At 44.6% G+C, this 19,645-nt stretch overlaps 1 protein-coding gene across 4 annotated transcripts in view; it reads left to right on the forward strand.

The window, feature by feature from the left end:
* The first annotated feature begins 1,216 nt into the window (after positions 1-1,216).
* Positions 1,217-19,645, forward strand: part of ROCK2 (Rho associated coiled-coil containing protein kinase 2) — a 127,493-nt gene continuing 109,064 nt past the window's right edge. Inside the window, exon 1 of one of the 4 annotated variants that reach the window (XM_087702739.1) lies at positions 1,217-1,960. In XM_087702739.1, the coding sequence (XP_087558865.1) occupies positions 1,811-1,960 (150 nt within the window). In that variant the 5' untranslated portion in view covers positions 1,217-1,810. The remainder of the gene's footprint in view (positions 1,961-19,645) is intronic. The other 3 variants (XM_087702740.1, XM_087702741.1, XM_087702742.1) reach the window with 3 other exon arrangements.

Below are 19,645 nucleotides of genomic sequence, written 5' to 3' on the forward strand. Positions count from 1 at the left end.
GAATTCTGGGAGTTGAAGTCCGGACACCTTCAAGTTGCCAAGGTTGAGAAACACTGGTCTATTGATTTGAATGTTCAAGACAAGAAGATTTTCCGTTGCTTCATCATAAGCGTTTATCTACCGTAACAAAGGTCATAAATATTGGCTCTCCGATCGGGAGAGAGAAGTCGATGGCGCCACTTCAGCCAAGGATGCCTTTCTCTGGCTGAGCGCTTCACTGGGGATGCCGCGCAACGTGCATCTCAGCTGTTGTCATGACGAACCCAAGCGTGCTTCCCCCCCAATTCTTTTGCATGGCCAAAACAGCCGGCGAGCTGATTCAAGGGATGCTGCCGGGAGTTTTTAACCCCCCCACCCGCTTTGCAGCCGTCCTCAGCGCTTTATATGGTCTGCGTGCCATCCCGGCCCGCCTCTTGCAAGGCGAATCGCTCCGCTTGGGTCGCTATCGCGCTGCTTTTCCCTCCCCGCCTTTGCTATCAGCGGATTGGAGGCGGAAGGTGACTGGGCGAGAGAGAGACAGAGAGCGCGGCATGCAGGGAGTCACCCGCTTCTTTTGGATGGCCCGAGGGCGGCTTCTATCTCCGGGAAGGCGCGCACCTAGAGGCGCCCGTGCCAACCGCCGCGCGTGCCGTTCCTGGAGCCCGCAAGTCCCTTGAAAAGGGAGAGTGGCGGTGGGAAGCCAGCCCCAGCCGCGTCCATTGCCAGCCTTTCCCCCGCTTAACCTCCACTCGGGGGGCTCATATAGCGAAAAGCCCGGAGGAGGAGGAGAGAGAGAGCGAGCGCTCCTCGCCTGCCTTGCCCGCCTCTTGGTGGTGGGGATTGTTGCATATTCTCCCAGCGAAGGCTTGTGGGTAAACGAGGAGGAAGCCATGGCTGTAGTAGCAACCGTGGGGCAGAATTGCAATTGCAATTAAAGGTGGTGCAGCAACCGTGGTGCAGAATCTTGCAATTGCAATTAAAGGTGGTGGTGGGAGGACAGGAGGAGGAGGAGGCAGAAGCTTGCACGGCTCGTTCGTCGGGCGAAGCGGCAACTGGGAGAGGTCAGCGCGGGGCAGCCCGCTCCCTGGAGAGAGAGAGAGCAACGCCTCCGGAGAGACCCAGCGAGGCGGGCCCAGCCGCGCTCCCTCCCATCCTTCCAGCCACAGAGGAGGAGGAGGAGGAGGAGGAGGGAGGAAGTCGGCCGCTGCCGCTGCTGCTGCTTCGTCTCCCTCCCTCCCTCCCCGACGGGTAGCGAGTGACCTGGTGCAAAATGGCCGAGGCAGCGTGGGGGCTCCGCGCGTAAGACTTGCCTGCCTTCCTTCCTTCCCAGCCCTCGTCCGCTGCAGAAGGGACCCGAGGAGAAACAGGAAGGCCGCGGCGGGGCTGCCTCCCCTCCACCCCCGAGGCGGCTTCCCTTTCCCCTTCCTCCTTCCCCCCTTTCTGGGTTGTTCATGCCTGGGAAGCGGACGGGTGGAGCAGCGGCAGCAGCGCCCGCCCCAATCGGGAGGCGAAGAAGAGGAGGAGGAGGAGGAGGAGGTCGTCCGCTCGCCCCTCTCTGCCTGCTGCTGCTCCTCCGGAGAGAGGCCTGGCCGGGTGAGGCCGGCACTAAGCCCCGTTGGTCTCCGCCCGGAGGATCCTTCCCTCCTTTCTTCCCCCAACTCGGCAGGCCCCGAAGTGCAGAGCCATCGGCGGGACTGGAGACGGCGGAGAGCCTCCGCTTGCTGCTGCCTCCACCACCTCCACCTCCTCCGTTTCCAACCCCGGCTCTGCTTTGGCGCCCGGGAACCCCGAGGGACGAAAAGGCGGGGAGAGATCCGCCGCGGACGTGAAAATGAACCACCAGCAGCCCAGGCAGGCGACGAAAATGTCGACCTCCCCGCCGGCGGCGGTATCCGGGGAAGGGCATTTGGTGAGCCGGCAGAGGAAATTGGAGTCCATGATCCGAGACCCCAGATCCCCGGTCAATGTGGAAAGTTTGTTGGTGAGTTCAACTGATGGCGGCGGAGTCTGTGTGTGTGTGTGTGTTATGTGTGTGTGTTGTGTATGTGTTGTGTGTGTGTTTTGTCTTTTGTGTGTTGTATGTGTGATGTGTGTTGTGTGTGTGTTTTGTGTGTTGTGTGTGTGCTGTGTGTTGTGTGTGTGCTGTGTGTGTGTTTTGTCTTTTGTGTGTTGTGTCTGTTGTGTGTGTGTTGTGTGTGTGCTGTGTGTGTGTTTTGTCTTTTGTGTGTTGTGTGTGTTGTATGTGTGATGTGTGTTGTGTGTGTGTTGTGTGTGTGTTTTGTCTTTTGTGTGTTGTGTGTGTTGTATGTGTGATGTGTGTTGTGTGTGTGCTGTGTGTGTGTTTTGTCTTTTGTGTGTTGTGTGTGTTGTATGTGTGTTGTGTGTTGTGTATGTGCTGTGTCTGTGTTTTGTCTTTTGTGTGTTGTGTGTGTTGTATGTGTGATGTGTGTTGTGTGTGTGTTTTGTCTTTTGTGTGTTGTGTGTGTTGTATGTGTGATGTGTGTTGTGTGTGTGTTTTGTCTTTTGTGTGTTGTGTGTGTTGTATGTGTGATGTGTGTTGTGTGTGTGCTGTGTGTGTGTTTTGTCTTTTGTGTGTTGTGTGTGTTGTATGTGTGCTGTGTGTGTGTTGTGTTTGTGTGTGTATAGGATTAGAGAAAGGTGCAGGGGGCAAAAAGATTGAGATTGAGGGCGAGCGAAGGATGCGGGCAGAGCTGTATCTCCTTTGGGGTGTTTCAAAGGTACATTGTACTTAGAAGAATCCACGCGGAGAAGAATCCACGCGTTTCCCGGTGGCCGTCGTGGGAAAAGGAGAGAAAACATCTCCGGATACTTGGGTGGGAAAACCCAAGAGTTCCCACTTTTGCTTTGGAAGCGCTGGGCGGGGAGAGTGTGTGTGTGGGGGTGGGGGGGGGAGAGATGCCCTGCACAACCAGTGTGCAAGTTTCTCAATATGGAGCGTTTGAATACTTCTGACCCGGAGGGCCGGAGAGAGTTTAACCGTTGAGTGGACGTTGGGGTCTCAAATACAATGCCCGTCCTGTGCTTCTGCCTCCCCGCCCTGTGCTCGGAAACGCTCAACGCCGTAGGAATTTTTTCAACCCAGAGCTTGGATTGAGTGGATGAAGAACACACACATACACACACTCTTCTTTTTTTCTCTCACGGAAGTGTGTTGACACGGTGAAAAAGGGGAAGGGGTGGTCCTATGGAAGGATCCCCACCCCCCCAAAAAATAAAGTCCCAGTGAGAGTATAGATAAGATTTCTGGAACAAAAAAGGTGAAAAATAATGATTTGTGTGGTGTTGGTGGAAGGGTGTCCCTTGCCTCTTCTCACAATCTTGCGATTTGGGAGTCAAAACCAAAACTTTTGAGGAGTTCTTCAATGTCACTTTTGATCCTTGGGATGGTTTTGTTCAATTATTTTAGACGCGGTCCATGTGTTAAGCTGCTCGTATTGAGAGGTCCACTTGTTTGTCAGTGATGCTGTAGTCCAGTGTTTCTCAACCTTGGCCACTTGAAGATGTCCGGACTTCAACTCCCAGAATTCCCCAGCCAGCGAATGCTGGCTGGGGAATTCTGGGAGTTGAAGTCCGGACATCTTCAAGTTGCCAAGGTTGAGAAACACTGCTTGTAGTCAACTTGATTTCTGTTAATGGGGAACTTGTTGCATGCTTTGTAAAGGCGCTTTAGAAATTATGGCGATACTTCCATGAAACAGTGTATCTCGGGAAGGTAGGTTCAGTAGGAATCTACCTTCCCACAGCTTTATTAGCTGTGCAAAAAAATATATGAGAAACTTTCATGACAGATGTTTGTTTACAAAGAACGGTTCCACCACAAATCCGCGAAGCCCTTATCCGCGGAGACATAATCGTGGAGGGCAAATTCGCGCACTCCCAAGCACTCAGTACCCTAAACCTAACCCTAAACCTAAACTTAACGCTAAACCTAACCCTAAACCTAACCCTAAAACAAACCCCTAAACCTAATCCTAACCCTTACTTTAATTGAAGTCGGCTTTCTGCCGTGGCGCCGTTTTAAAGCGCCCTTCTGTTGCCGCGCTGCTGTCGCGGCGGTGATGACGTCGCAGCTTTAGCGCCGCGATTTTATCACCGCGATTTTGACGAGGGCGGTTTTGTCATGCCACGACAAAGAACACTCCACTTCTGCTAGAAAGCTTATCAAGGAATACCCTTTGAAACTCTTCCAGTTTTGAATATGAAGTAGTGAGTTGCAGAGTCAGTATGCTGTCTATATTTTGAGATAGGAGTGACCTCACACCAAGGTTGCAGAAAAAGAATTCCCCCCCCCCCTGAATTTTATCCTGCAGGATTTATTTTTGGGAGGGAGGGAGAAGCAGCTGGAACCATCTGCAAAAGTGACTCACTTCTATTTGGCCAAAATACAGGAACTGACTGAACAATATGGGTATCTCTGTGCTACTGCAATATACGCTTACTACAGAGTCTTCGGGATAGTATTTACCAATCTGGTTCTTTTCTGTAGTGTTATTACTATAAGATTTAGAATTCTTGCTCTGCCTCATTTTAAGAATAGCCCTGTTGGATTAGGGTTTGTTTATTTAGCATATTAAGATCACACAGATTGGGCCTCCTCCAGGTGCCGTCGGCCGGTCAATGTCGGTTGGCGGCTCCCCGGGGGAAGGGCCTTCTCTGTAGCTGCTCCGACCCTATGGAACGATCTCCCCATAGAGATCCGGACCCTTACTACTCTTCCGGCCTTCCGTAAAGCTACCAAGACCTGGCTGTTCCGGCAGGCCTGGTGCTGTTGATTAGTATCCAGCCCCACGCTAACAGTATGCTTGGTGTGAAATTTTAATACTCGTATCCTTATTTTAATTTTTATATATGTTTTTTGTCGTCTTGTGAGCCGCCCAGAGTCCCAAGGGAGTGGGCGGCATACAAATGTCAATAAACTCAAAAACTCGAAACATATTACCTCTACAGAGATCATGCAATCACTGATATACAAATAGAGTTTAAATAAAGTGTATGATAGGTGGACAATTTAATGTAGAAAAAAAATGTGATTAAACCATAATAAAAAGAAACATAATATATAGAATTGCAGTGGGATAGATGTTATAATTCAGTATCTAAGGATCTAACTGTTTCTGGTGTGGCTGCGATGAGATCATCCCAGGTGCCTTGAAATTATTATTATTTTTGGTTAGTTATATATATATATAACTGATAAAGGAGGAGAACCTTGTGGCTTAGTGGTTAATACATCTGCCTAATATGTAATACAGCCCAGGTTCAAATCCCAGTAAGGGTATGGCTAGCTGATGAGAGCTAAATAGCTTGAAATAGATCTATACTAGTCTCCCTTTATTTATTTATCAGCACAAATACAACACACACACACACACACACACACACACACACACACACGTGTATGTATTTAGTGTCACAACCCCTGGTATGCCCAAATGTGGGAGGAAGCAGACTGCTTCCATTCTCTGTCTATCGGCTTGTCACATTTATCAGCACAGATACAACATACACACACACACACACACACACACACACACACACACACATACACATATATAGTGTCACAACCCCTGGTAAGCCCCAATTATGGGAGGAAGCTAACAGCTTCCATTATCTGTCAATCGGCTCGTCACAAGAGTCACAAGAGCAAAAATATAACACACACACACACACACACATACATACATACATACATACATACATATATATGTATATATGTTATACATTTATATTGTGTGTGAACAGAGATGGTTCTAGGTATCATTCGTATAAATCCAATTCACAATAACAATACTAGTTATCACATTTCTCAAATTTAAGGGATCCTTATTATATTGTGCAAACATATATATATTCAAAAAACGCCTAACTTCAAAAAAACGCCTATCTTTTTGTTGTATCTAAACATTTCTCTATTATATATGAACAAAGGTAACTAAGTTTCATTTATATTGATCCAATTCACACTAACATTGTTAACAATCTCTATCACATTTGTCAAGTTTATATAATCCTCGTTATATTATTTATACATCTTCCAAGGAGACATTCTTGAGCTATATATGTTATAGTTGGTTCCAGAGCAACACAGTCACACTGTGGGCTCTTGGCCATTCTCCACTAAAAGAGTTTTGCCTTAGTTCTGCCATAGCCTGTCACAATTCTCTTCAGCGGGTTCCATATATTTTTCAGGGCAGCTGTGTTCCTGGAATTAGTTTGTTGGATCTGCAAGGTTTGTTTGGTTACTAAAAGTTGCCCATCTTAATCGCCATTCTTCATCTAGATCCTAAGACTGGTATGTTAGCACAAATTGGTTTTCTAGACTTAAGCCTGGTGAGAGAGAGAGAGAGAGAGTCTAATATTGTATGTATTGGAAGATCTCTAGGAGTCAATGGCGTATGTATCTTATTCCATTCTTGGACTGTCTGTTGTCACCTGAGATCAGAAGGGACAATATTAGAAAGAACATTTAATCATGAGAGGGGTGTGGATGTAAAGGTTCCATGTATTTTTTCTTATAGTCATTAAGGTGAACATCAATCTTGTTAGTATGACAGCTTCTTCCCCATACAGGTGTGCAGTATTCAGCAACAGAGTATACTATGATTGTGGGTCAGGGTGACATCCAGATAGTCCAGTATTTTATTTTCCACAGTGGCCAAATGCTTTTGGGGTGCTTAGAAGCAGGAGGATGGAGAGTTTTTTTCCTCCCCTTGTTCTCCTGCATGGCATTTAAAGTCATATTTTCCCAATGTAGAGTTGAAATTGGCTCTTTAAGATCCAAGGCTTGATATATTTGTCCTGTTTGACTGTATCCAAAGCCCCCTTAAAATCATCTAAACCTGTAGCCTTCATCACGTCTTGTGGTACTGATTTACACAGGTTACTGTATATACTCGAGTATAGGCCGACCCGAATATAAGCCGAGGCACCTAATTTTACCACAAAAAACTGGAAAAGTTATTGACTCGAGTATAAGCCTAGGGTGGGAAATGCAGCAGCTACCGATAAATTTCAAAAATAAAAATAGATACCAATAATGCCATTGCCCATTGAATAACATATACAGCCTGCCTGTGCCCATTAAATATACAGTAGCCCTTGTAAAAATTTGCTCTGCATAACAAATTATTATCACACAATACCGGTGTATTCAATGAAATACTTCACTCACCTCATGATGCTGATGTCCCGCTGGGATGATGATGTCCCGCCTCCTATGACACACGGCACAGTGATTCCTATCATTGGATCACTGTACCAGAGGAGGTGGGACATCGCTATGTGGCTGCTTGCCATAACAAGGAGGAGGTGGGACATCGTTGCAGAGCGGCAGGAGGGGGAGGAAGGGGAATCGTAAGATAGCCCTGCATTACATTAGAACGTGAGGAGGGGGGATGGTGCGGTGCACGCTGCGCGGCAAACTGACACAGAGGGAGGGGAAACTCAGGGGCGCTGGGCCATTCACGAGCGTCACCCAGCGGCATGGCCCCGCCCCTTTTTCTCCTCCATTTCGGGCAAATTTTTCACTGACTCGAGTATAAGCCGAGGCGGCTTTTTTCAGCTCAAAAAGTGGGCTGAAAAACTAGGCTTATACTTGAGTATATACAGTAATTATGTGCGGTCTAAAAAAAAACATTTTCTTCCCTGTTTTAATATCCTTTTATTCAGCTTTACTGGATAACCCCTGGCCCTAGAATTTTAAGAGAGGAGAAAAATCTTCCACTTCATGCATGTCAAATTTCACTTTACATACTTTGATTACTAGCTCAATCACTCTTTTTCCAAGCTAAACAGCTCTAGATGCTATGTGTTTCAAAAGGAAGCTTCTTATAAAACCCTCCATTCATTTTGCATTTTTAAAAACCCAGTTACTTCTTTTTTTCAAAGTCAGCAAGCAGAACCACATGCAATATTCTAGATGCGGGTATAACATACATTTGTATAAAGACATTGCAGCGTTGGCAATTTTATTTTCAGTTGCTTTGCTACTAATCCCTAGCGTGGATTTTGCTTTTTTCACAGCCACCATGAAATGAGTCAACACTTCATTGAATTATCATCTGTGACCTTAGCATCCTTTTTCTGGATAGTTACAGACAGTTCCAACCACATCAGTGAATATATGGAGTTAAGAGTTTTTTGGCCATTAGAATGCATCGCATTACACTTAATTTAATTGAACTGCATTTACTGTTAGGCTCACCATTCTGCCAGTTGAAAAAGCTCTTTCTGGAACAATCACTTGGATTTTACCACCTGCCTGGAAATTTTGACAGCTAATTACTTTTATGATAAGATTACTTGTGAATAATATGAAGCTATAAAGCATTATTACCGACAAGGTACTTTAGAGGACTCCTTATTTTGCTTCATTGGGAAACAAAATATGCATTTTTACTCTTAATCTCTATTTTTTTAAAATCAATTATTTTGTATATTTACTTACAGAAAATATTAGCAATTATATCTGCGCAGCATATTCTTCCATAGATGTATTTTGTGTTTTGTTTATCATTTTTGTCTATTTGAATGGAACAGATCTTAAGTGGACTGGTCTACCTGTGATTTCCCAAATCTCCCTTGGATCATCTTTTTAAAAGTCGTGCGTCCTATTGCTGATGCAATTTTGCACTAAGTCTGATTGAGAGAGAAGTTGCATATTTTTGCCACTCTGTCAGCAATTTCACCTTCTGAGTTTTTTAAATACTCCTAGTTGGATGCCATCATGACCTGGTGATTTGTTGTTGTGTCATCTCTGAAGATGTTGTTGACTCTTACTCAATTTTCCCAGTTGGTACAATTTTTTCTCTGAGAAGGTTAATACAAACTGACTGGAGTGTCTTTCTATTATAGAATAGAGACAAATAATTCATCCAGTTTTTTTGTTATCTTCATATCCTCCTTGAGCATTGTCTGTATCTGTTGATATTTAATTATCCAGTTCTGTTTCAATTTAGGATGATATCATTTCTCTTTAATCTGTTTTTGAGATATATTCTTCCTCTAATAGTAATATTCGTGACCCGGCAAATGCGCACATGACAAAACCGCACCGAAAAAACCGCGCCGAGAAAACCACGATGTTATAAACGTGCCCACAACAATGCGCCGACAAAACCGCGCCCACAAAAGCGTGATTTAAGTTAAGGTAAGGGTTAGGTTTAGGGTTAGGATTAGGGCTAGGGTTATTAGGTTGTTATTAGTTCTTTGTTGAAGGCGCGCTTTTGTCAGCGCGCTGTTGTCGGTGCGCTTCTGCGCTCATTCGTCGGCGTGATTTCGACCTTGCGATTTTCTCGCTGCGGTTTCGTCGCCGCGCTTTTGTCGAGCGCGCATTTGTCGGTGAGCCGTAATATTGATGTTCTTCTTCCTCTATTACCATGCTTTCCCCCCTAGAATTTGGCCTCTTTTTTTGTTTTATTATTACGATTTATAGGCCGCCCTTCTCCCTGAGGGGACTCAGGGGTCTGGATGGTGGTTTGTTTATTAGGATCGGCTTTACTTGAAAGACATCATCTTGAATTACACTATTTCCCAGGCAGTGCAAGAGAACATGTAGTTTTCTTCCTAGTTTTGGTTTATCTTTTCTTACACTATAGCCAGTTATCATCTTGATTGGGAAAACTAATTAGGTAGTCCTAGAAGAAATCAGACTGGAGAATTTCGCTAGGAATAATTGTTAGAAATAGTTCAAAACATTTCAGTGCTTGTACCCAGAAGAAAGTAACCCTGTTACCAACGGTTCCACCACAAAACCGCGGTAGACTAAAGCGCGCTCGACGAAAGCGCGTACCTGACGTCATCACAGCGCGACGAAAACATCACGCTGTGAGCGGTAAAGTTAAAATTAACGCGAAAACCTTACCCTAACCCCCCCAAACCTAAACCTAACCCTAAACCTAACCCTAAACCTAACGCTAACCTTTAACCTAACCCTAAACCTAACCCTAATGCTTAACGTAATCCTAAACCTAACGCTAACCCTTAACCTAACCCTAACCCTAACCCTAACGCTTAACGTAATCCTAAACCTAAACCTAACCCTTACCTTTACGTGAATTGGCTTGCTTTAAAAGCGCTTTTAAAGCGCCCTTTTTTCTCCGCGGTCGTATTTGTCGCGCTGCTGATGACGTCAGGTACGCGCTTTAATCGGGCGCGCTTTAGTGGACCGCGGTTTTGTCGTGCCACGATTACCAACACTATTACATTTTAGCCTTTGAAGGAGTATCTAGAATAAGTACTGTAGATAACCAAAAAATGAGGCAAATACTTAATTCTGATTTGATGTTTCTTTTCAGTTGTTCTGTAGTAAAAATTGTCATTTTGAATGACTTCTTATTAACATGGCAAGTCTTTTCTGTTTCTTTTTTAATAAAGCAGTTTGATTTTATTCAGGCCTCTGCATAACTCTCTAAAACGTTGGAGCTGCTTTAAGAGAAGCATTAATGAATTGGATCTTTAAAGCAGAGGTATTGTTTTCGGACTGATTTTGGACTTTAAAAAAAAGCTTTTTTAATGATTAGCAGAAATGCCATGCTTGCACAAAGTCTGAATTACTTTTAACCGTTTTTTAACTGTGCACAATTGTGCTATTATTTATATTAGTATTGTACAATTGGTTTGAAGTTATTTCACCAAGAAAAGCTGATAGATTTTTTTTCTGCTTTTGTGAAAAATATACTTTTTGTTTACTACGTGATTTTGTAGCAGATGGCATGATTGCACAACTCTTGTTTAAATAAAATAGGTTAATTTTTCAGTGACGGTTCTTTGGATACACATAGGACAGAAATGATGAATACTTGAAATAAAACTTCAGTGATTTTTAAGGAAAATTTCAAGAATGCATTTTTATTGCAGCCTTGTTCATAAGAGAACATGTGCTTTACAACAATATTTTCATGTTTGACATATCTTAGTGAGTGTTTCACTCCTGTAATTAAAATAGAAATTGAGAAACAATTCGGCTATGTTTTTATAAAAAGATTGCAGTGTCAGTAAGGTTTAGTAAAATGAATTCTTATTCAGTTCTTAAGTCTAATCTTATCTTTTGAACTGTGCGTTTTTGGGATGTGGAGAAGGAAGAGTAATAGTTCAATTTATGAAATTCTTATTACATTTGGGAAGAGTGATGTATTTATCTTGCAAAAATTGTGATAACTGCTGAGTAAAGTTATTCAGTTTTTCTGTACACTCTATTCGCTTAGTTAATTGGAGTCATATAATATTGTGTTTCCCCAAAAATAAGACCTATCTCAAAAATAAACCCGTCTGCGTGTGCGACCAATATAAACTCTACACCTAAATAAACCCTATTTAAGCACCTGTACAGCCTGCCTTCCTGCCCATTCCATCTGGTGACTCTCAGTAGAGTGAGGCAAGGAGGAATGGAATTGCCCCATGCGCCCCATACCGACTTACCTCAGGGCCCCCAGGCCATCCATGCGCCAACAACTGCCTCGCGGTGGCAGCACCGGCAGCCATGTGCAGCAGGAGTTCATGTGACAACTGGCCCACTTCTTCCAGCACTGGCGTGGTACTGGAGCATGAGGCTGAGCGATGCGCCAGTCCTGCAGCTACAAGGTAGGGGGAGCTGCCCCATGCACATGCACCGGCTTACCTTGGGGCCCCTGCAGCCAGGCCATCCAACCCCCAACAACTGCCTCGCCTTGAAACCGCGGCACCAGCACATCGCTCAACCTCCTACTCCGGTGCCACACCAGTGCTGGGAGAAGAAGTGGGCCGGTACCGTATTGGGGCATGGATGGCCTGCCTGCGGGGGCCCTGAGGTAAGCTGGTGCAGCAGAGATGGGTTCCTACCAGTCCGCACCTATTAGGTAGAACCGGTTCGTCAAATCTACCAAACCGGTTAGAGGAGGTTCCACCAGTGGACCCGGAAAGCAGGCCACACCTACAGAAGAGGTTCCAAACTTTTTTGAAACCCACCACTGCAGTGCGGGGTGTGTGGAGAGTCCCCATAGTCTATATACAACAAATGAATTAAGTATAGATATTGTGATACAATTAAATATATCTTTTTACTCAGACTCCAGAAAGTAAAGAGCCTTCATTGTTGTTACTTGACAACTCAATGTGTGGAAAGATTTGTAAAAGTTAATAGATTTCAAATTTCATTGAGATTAGCAGTTTTTGCAACAAAGTGGGTAGTGATAGCAGTCATGATTAATAAATAGCTTGGTGTGTTTAATAATAGTTTTAAATTATATACAGTTTAGTTCTTGTTAATATTAAAACAGCAAATAGGATTTTGTTTAAAGGGAAACAGGGTGTTTCCTATATATGTATTTATCCACATTTGTTGATCCACATTTGTTGGCCAGTTGTGTCTATAGCGGTTTCCATAACGGGAAGGATTTTACCAATTTCTCCATATGTTTTAATAGCAACCAGTTAATCAATTGGTTCAAATCAGAAGTTGAAGGAGAATATTTTTCTGCTGAACATCATTAGTGCCGAGGTGGCGCAGTGGTTAGGACGCAGTACTGCAGGCCACTTTAGCTGACTCTGATCTGCAGCTCAGCGGTTCAAATCTCACCGGCTCAAGGTCGACTCAGCCTTCCATCCTTCCGAGGTGGGTGAAATGAGGACCCGGACTGTGGGGGCAAGTTGCTGACTCAATTTGCTAAAAAAAAATTGTAAACCGCTTAGAGAGGGCTGAAAGCCCTATGAAGCGGTATATAAGTCTAATAAATAAATAAATAAATAAATAAATAAATAAATTAGAGCGCTGGAAATAATAGTATTCAGCATCTAACTCAACAGAGTAAATTAATGGCGATTATTTTGTGTATTTTTAATGATTTAAAACCTCACAATAATTAGTTACAGGAGTGTTACAGGGAATGTACACTTTTTTTCTTATATGTATGTGACTTCCCTTTATCATTATTGCTATTGTAGGTTATTAGTCAGAGTGGTTAAACACATAAAGGGTTATGCTCAAATCTAACACTTTAAAACTGTGGATTGTTCCAGTTTAGTGGTTGCCTTTTATTCTGTCTTCTGTTAAAGATAAAGCAAAGATACCTCTGGCAGAGCAGGATGGAATTATAATTCTATCAGCATCCGCATCTGTGCCTCTCTTAAACAGTATGTATTTATCAAAGTGCTGATTTAACTAGTAGGCTTATCCTGCCTTTTCTCCAGAAGTTTGAAGTAAAACACTTAGGGTTTGTTGTTCCACTTTTATCCCCACAATCACAGTGGGCCTGACAAATACTGATGGACCATAATATTTATACATTACACTTTTTCCTAGTGAGCATGCAAATGGCAATTTATGAGTTGCCTGTTTTATTCTGTGTATAACCTGATTACGTTTGATTAGAACACTGTTCTCCTCGATATATTAAGCTACATTTGCATTAATAAGCTAACCGTTTCATTTCACTGTGACTTACTCAGTTCCAATTTTCTAGATTTACATAACACGTTGAGCCATAAACTCATCACACAGGCTGATTTGTTAGGCCAAAGTGTGTGATGTGCAACTCCAGCCGTATTTAAAGTTTTTGTTGTCAGTAACAAGGGTAGCAACAAAAGAGGGGGAGAAAATACCTCTATTTGTGTTTTTTTTTAAAAGAATGTTCGTTTTATACAGCCATGATGTGATAAGCTTTATTTTGGGTTATTTATTTATTTATTTATTTCTTTATTTATTTATTTATTAGACTTATATACCGCTTCATAGGGCTTTCAGCCCTCTCTAACCGGTTTACAGATTTTTAGCAAATTGAGTCAGCAAATTGCCCCCACAGTCTGGGTCCTCATTTCACCCACCTCGGAAGGATGGAAGGCTGAGTCAACCTTGAGCCGGTGAGATTTGAACCGCTGAACTGCAGATAACAGTCAGCTGAAGTGGCCTGCGGTACTGCGTCCTAACCACTGCACCACCTACACTGAATGATACATCAGTTGAGTCAACATGGCTGTACTGATCGTCACCCTTTATTAATCTGGAATGAGGGATGCAATGTTGCAACATTCATTCCTGGGTCATGTGCTTCTTAATAATTTTCATTAACAATATACAGAAAGGAATAGAAATATACTGCTTTTCATATTTGCAAATAACGCAAAACCGAGATGGCTAACAATTGAGAATGATTATGAGAGGTTAAGGAAGCTGACTGTTTAAAAGTCAGTAGAAATGTCTAGGAAAACTCAAATGTGCTAGTGTAGAATATGGGATAGTTGGGATTGTGAAAAAGGGTTTGTGGTAATGGTCATTGCAAACGGAATACGAGTCAGCAGTGTAATATGGCTGCTAAAATGTTAAATATCTTTTTAGAAGGCATTCTTTCTATGCCTTCTATTCAGTATTTGTTCTAAGCATTGTAGTGGTACATAGATAGGAAAAAAATAAGATCTTATATTCTATCTATTGGCTAGATCAAGGGTAGTCAACCTTTTTATACCTACCGCCCACTTTTGTATCTCTGTTAGTAGTAAAATTTTCTGACCACCCACCGGTTCCACAGTAATGGTGATTTATAAAGTAGGGAAGTAACTTTACTTTATAAAATTTATAAAGCAGAGTCACAGCAAACTCCTCCCGCCCACCATGAAAGCTGGAACGCCCACTAGCGGGCGGTAGGGACCAGGTTGACTACCACTGGGCTAGATGTTGAACTACAGCCTGGTTCTCGGCCACTCCAGGGTAACTAGAAAGGCCAGGAACAGGCAGGTTAGAACTGATAAAATAATTTAGTCTAAGAAATCAAGAGGACGGCAGGTTAGCGCCGTGATGGCAAACCTCTAGCACGTGTGCCACAGGTGGCACCCGGAGCAATATCAGTGGTCACACAAGCTCAGCTCCGGCGCGCAGCTGATTTGGCCCACCAGAAGTCGGAAAACAGGCTGTTTTCGCCCTCCCCAGGCTCCTACGTAGGTTCTGGAGTCTGGGGAGAGCAAAAAATGAACTTTCTGGTCTGGCAGGAAGTTGGCAAGCGGGCCATTTCCAGCCTCTGGAGGGCCTCCGGGAGGAGGGGGGAAGCCATTTTGCCCTCCCCAGGCTCCTAAAAAGGCTCTGGAACCTGGGGAGAGTGAAAAACTGACCTTCTGGTCCACCCGGAAGTCGGCAAATGGGCCATTTTCAGCCTCCGGGGTGGGCAGGGAAGGCCTTTTTCTCCCTCCCCAGGCTCCTAGAAAAGGTCTGGAGCCTGGGGAGGGCGAAAAATGGATCCACCATGCCATTGCGTGCCAAAAGCGGGGGAGCCGCGCATGCATGCATGAGGGGAGGGCGCATAGAATTATGGGCACAACACCGCCCCCCCCCGTGCTCCCCCGCTTTTGGCAAGTGATGGCAAAAAAGGTTAGCCATCACTGAGTTAGGAGTATCTATTTTAACATTTGCTGTATTCTATTGGATACAGAGCCGAGGTGGCGCAGTGGTTAGGGTGCAGTACTGCAGGCCACTTCAGCTGACTGTTATCTGCAGTTCGGCGGTTCTAATCCCACCGGCTCAAGGTTGACTCAGCCTTCCATCCTTCCGAGGTGGGTAAAATGAGGACCCGGATTGTTGTTGGGGGCAATATGCTGACTCTGTAAAGAGGGCTGAAAGCCCTATGAAGCGGTATATAAGTCTAACTGCTATTGCTATTTTTCTATATTTTTTACTGACATAGTAAGTGAGACGTTTTCTCAAATTATGCATTAGTGCTGGACTGCTGTCCTCCTAGCGCAGAAGATGAAATTGTGATCTTGATTTACCTCATGAAAAACAGTGCCAGTTAAAAGTTGTTTCAGGATAAATATTTGTTTTAGTAAGAAGGGTGTTTTCTAGCTGGTTTTTCGTTAGTAAACAGTGCATGAAATCTTTAGTCAAATACATTACGCAATGAACCTTCAGAATCCAGAAGTCCGGTTTTCATAACATTAAGGGCAGTAAGCTCTGCTTTGAAGTGCACGGTGGGTTAGTGTCGTAGTTGTGTCACAAACAATACAAGGACAAGATCAGTCCTGCTTTCTGTCAAAATTGGTGTTTGATTTGCATGAGTGAAATTACTCTAAGCTGAACACGGTAGAGTTATTACTTCGGCGTTGACTTGGAAAGCAAGTCTTTATTTAACATCTTGTCTGCTAGCCACAGTTGATAAGCAGTCCCCATGTGAACAGATGAGCTAAACCAGTGTTTGTCAAGAGCCAAGGTGGCGCAGTGGTTAAATGCAGCACTGCAGGCTACTGCTAGATCAGCAGGTCAGCGGTTCAAATCTCACCGGCTCAGGGTTGACTCAGCCTTCCATCCTTCCGAGGTGGGTAAAATGAGGACCCAGATTGTTGGGGGCAATATGCTGACTCTCTGTAAACCGCTTAGAGAGGCCTGGAAGGCCTATGAAGCGGTATATAAGTCTACTGCTATTGCTATATTGTCAACCTTGGCAACTTGAAGATGTCCGGACTTCAACTCCCAGAATTCCCCAGCCAGCGAATGCTGGCTGGGGAATTCTGGGAGTTGAAGTCCGGATATCTTCAAGTTGCCAAGGTTGACAAACACTGAGCTAAACTGAAGGCAAACACTTCATCTCTCATCAGACGTTCTGCTTGGTTCGTTCCCGGTTAGGAAATTCGAAAATCTAATCTGTTTAATTCTGAAAAAGTGAGCCTGTTAGCCCTGAAGCTCCATTTAGAAATAGCTGTATCTGGGATACTTTCCTTGCATTCTCCTATGGGTAGGAAGGGGCTTCTCCACAGCCTGCCTGCCTTTTGCTTTTCCCTAACTGCGCACCGAGGTGGCGCAGTGGTTAGGGTGCAGTACTGCAGGCCACTTCAGCTGACTGTTATCTGCAGTTCAGCAGTTCTAATCTCACCGGCTCAAGGTTGACTCAGCCTTCCATCCTTCCGAGGTGGGTAAAATGAGGACCCGGATTGTTGTTGGGGGCGATATGCTGACTCTGTAAACCGCTTAGAGAGGGCTGAAAGCCCTATGAAGCGGTATATAAGTCTAACTATTGCTATTGCTAGATAAATGATAGGTAGAAAAAGAGAGAGAGAGAGAGAGATGTAGGTAGGTAGGTAGAGATACATAGATAGATGATAGATTGATAGATCGATAGATTGATCAGTAGATAGGTGATAGATAGATGATAGATGATAAATAGATGATTGATAGATGGATGGATGGATGGATGGATAGATAGATAGATAGATAGATAGATAGATAGATAGATAGATAGCCGAGGTGGCGCAGTGGTTAGGATGCAGTACTGCAGGCCACTTCAGCTGACTGTTATCTGCAGTTCAGCAGTTCTAATCTCACCGGCTCAAGGTTGACTCAGCCTTCCATCCTTCCGAGGTGGGTAAAATGAGGACCCGGATTGTTGTTGGGGGCGATATGCTGACTCTGTAAACCGCTTAGAGAGGGCTGAAAGCCCTATGAAGCGGTATATAAGTCTAACTATTGCTATTGCTAGATAAATGATAGGTAGAAAAAGAGAGAGAGAGAGAGAGATGTAGGTAGGTAGGTAGAGATACATAGATAGATGATAGATTGATAGATCGATAGATTGATCAGTAGATAGGTGATAGATAGATGATAGATGATAAATAGATGATTGATAGATGGATGGATGGATGGATGGATGGATGGATAGATAGATAGATAGATAGATAGATAGATAGATAGATAGATAGATAGATAGATAGATAGATAGATAGATAGATAGATAGCCGAGGTGGCGCAGTGGTTAGGATGCAGTACTGCAGGCCACTTCAGCTGACTGTTATCTGCAGTTCAGCGGTTCTAATCTCACCGGCTCAAGGTTGACTCAGCCTTCCATCCTTCCGAGGTGGGTGAAATGAGGACCCAGACTGTGGGGGCGATATGCTGACTCTGTAAACCGCTTAGAGAGGGCTGAAAGCCCTATGAAGCGGTATATAAGTCTAACTGCTATTGCTATTTCTTCATCCTGTTAGGTAATTTTTTTTAAATTTTTTTTGTTCAAATGAAACGCAGTGTTGACTACAGTCTTGTATTCAGTTAACCAAGAGAGGTAGAGGTGTTTCTAAGGAAAACATAACTTAACCGAGATTACAACATTGGTCCAGATTTAGCCAAAGCTCTTGAGGTACCCACTGTGGATACGCCTGTCACAGCCCTGTCATTAACAACAGTGATTACGGGCTCCCCTATGGAAGCCCTCCGCCCTGAGGACAAGACCTGGTCAAGTGCCACCTGGCCGCTGCCTGGGTGGTCAGGTCCTCCACAGCGGCATCTTTCTTTACCAGAGCTTCCTTGCTCTGGTTGAAGCAACTACAGGGTAGAATTCCCCTCACTTATTCCAGAGCCTATCGAGACCTCAATAAATTAAAGGCAGCTATGGAGATTTTGGAGGATGCGTTCCTGAACGCAGCTCAGTTTGCATCCAAGTCTATTGCCTCGGCGGTAGAGACCAGACGCCTCCTTTGGCTTAAACCGTGGCAGGCAAACTCCAGGCGTTAGTGGAGACTAACATCTTCCTCATTTGCGGGCAGTTAGTGTCACGTTCTGAGCATGCGCTAAAATAAAGAGTTTAAGCGGGAAGCGCTCGACACCCGATTGGCTGGTCGTTTGACAGCTCCAGTATAAAAAGGGAGCTGTCCAAACGAGCAGCGCGCATTCCTGTCTGAAGACGGTTCTGAATGTTAGCCTGTATTTGTCAGGGAATAAAAATTGTTAGCCTTTATTCCCGTCTCCGCCTCAGTTCTTCTGGCTACCCGCGGGTCCTGGTACACACCAGTTAGCTCTTTGGGGCTCCTTTAGAACCTGTCCTCATTGAGTCTAAGGACAAGCACAAGGTTCTGCCATCGCTCTATAGACAGTCAGAGACTCGCACTTATTTATTTATTTATTATTATTATTATTTATTTATTTATAGGATTTGTATGCCACCCACTCTCAAGAGACTCAGGGCGGCTTACAGATAAAAAGGAAGGGGGAACATACAAAAATTAAAAAAACAACATTAAAAATTCCACAACGTTCATAGCTTAGGATGGAGGCTGGAAAGATCAACAGCCCCAGGCCTGCCGGAACAGCCAGGTCTTGGTCGCTTTGCGGAAGGGTAGTAAGGGTCCGGATCTCCACGGGAAGATCGTTCCATAGGGCCGGAGCAGCTACAGAGAAGGCCCTCCCCCGGGGAGTCGCCAGCCGACATTGACCGGCAGATGGAATCCGGAGGAGGCCTAGACTGTGGGATCTTATGGGTCTCTGGGAGGTAAATGGCAGGAGGCGGTCTCTCAGGTAGCCAGGTCCTATACCATGTAGCGCTTTAAAAATAACGACTAGCACCTTGAAGCGTGTCCGGAGACCAATGGGAAGCCAAACCAGGAACTTCTCCTTGCTATTCACGCTCACCCTTTCGGGGGTCGGACAGGGGATTCAACCTCCCCCGTCCGCAGTGCCAACTTCCCACCAGACAGGATCAGCAGCAGGATAGAACCAGCAGAAACTCCCAGAGAGTCCCACCCAAGAGATCTTTCAGAGGTGAGGGTGTTCGTCCCTTCCGGGGCAAAAGTGACTGCCTGGAGAACCTTCCCATCGGGGGCCGTTTGGCTTTCTTTGCTGACTGATGGGAAGAGATAACCACGGGCGCCTGGGTAAGGGAGGCAGTGAAATTCGGTCTCTCTCTGGAGTTTCTCTCCAGTTCTC

This window comes from Thamnophis sirtalis, unplaced genomic scaffold (genome assembly GCF_051295495.1).
Source record: "Thamnophis sirtalis isolate CommonGarterSnake01/CBP01778 unplaced genomic scaffold, rThaSir2_p1.2 scaffold_16, whole genome shotgun sequence".
NCBI classification, from domain to species: domain Eukaryota; kingdom Metazoa; phylum Chordata; class Lepidosauria; order Squamata; family Natricidae; genus Thamnophis; species Thamnophis sirtalis.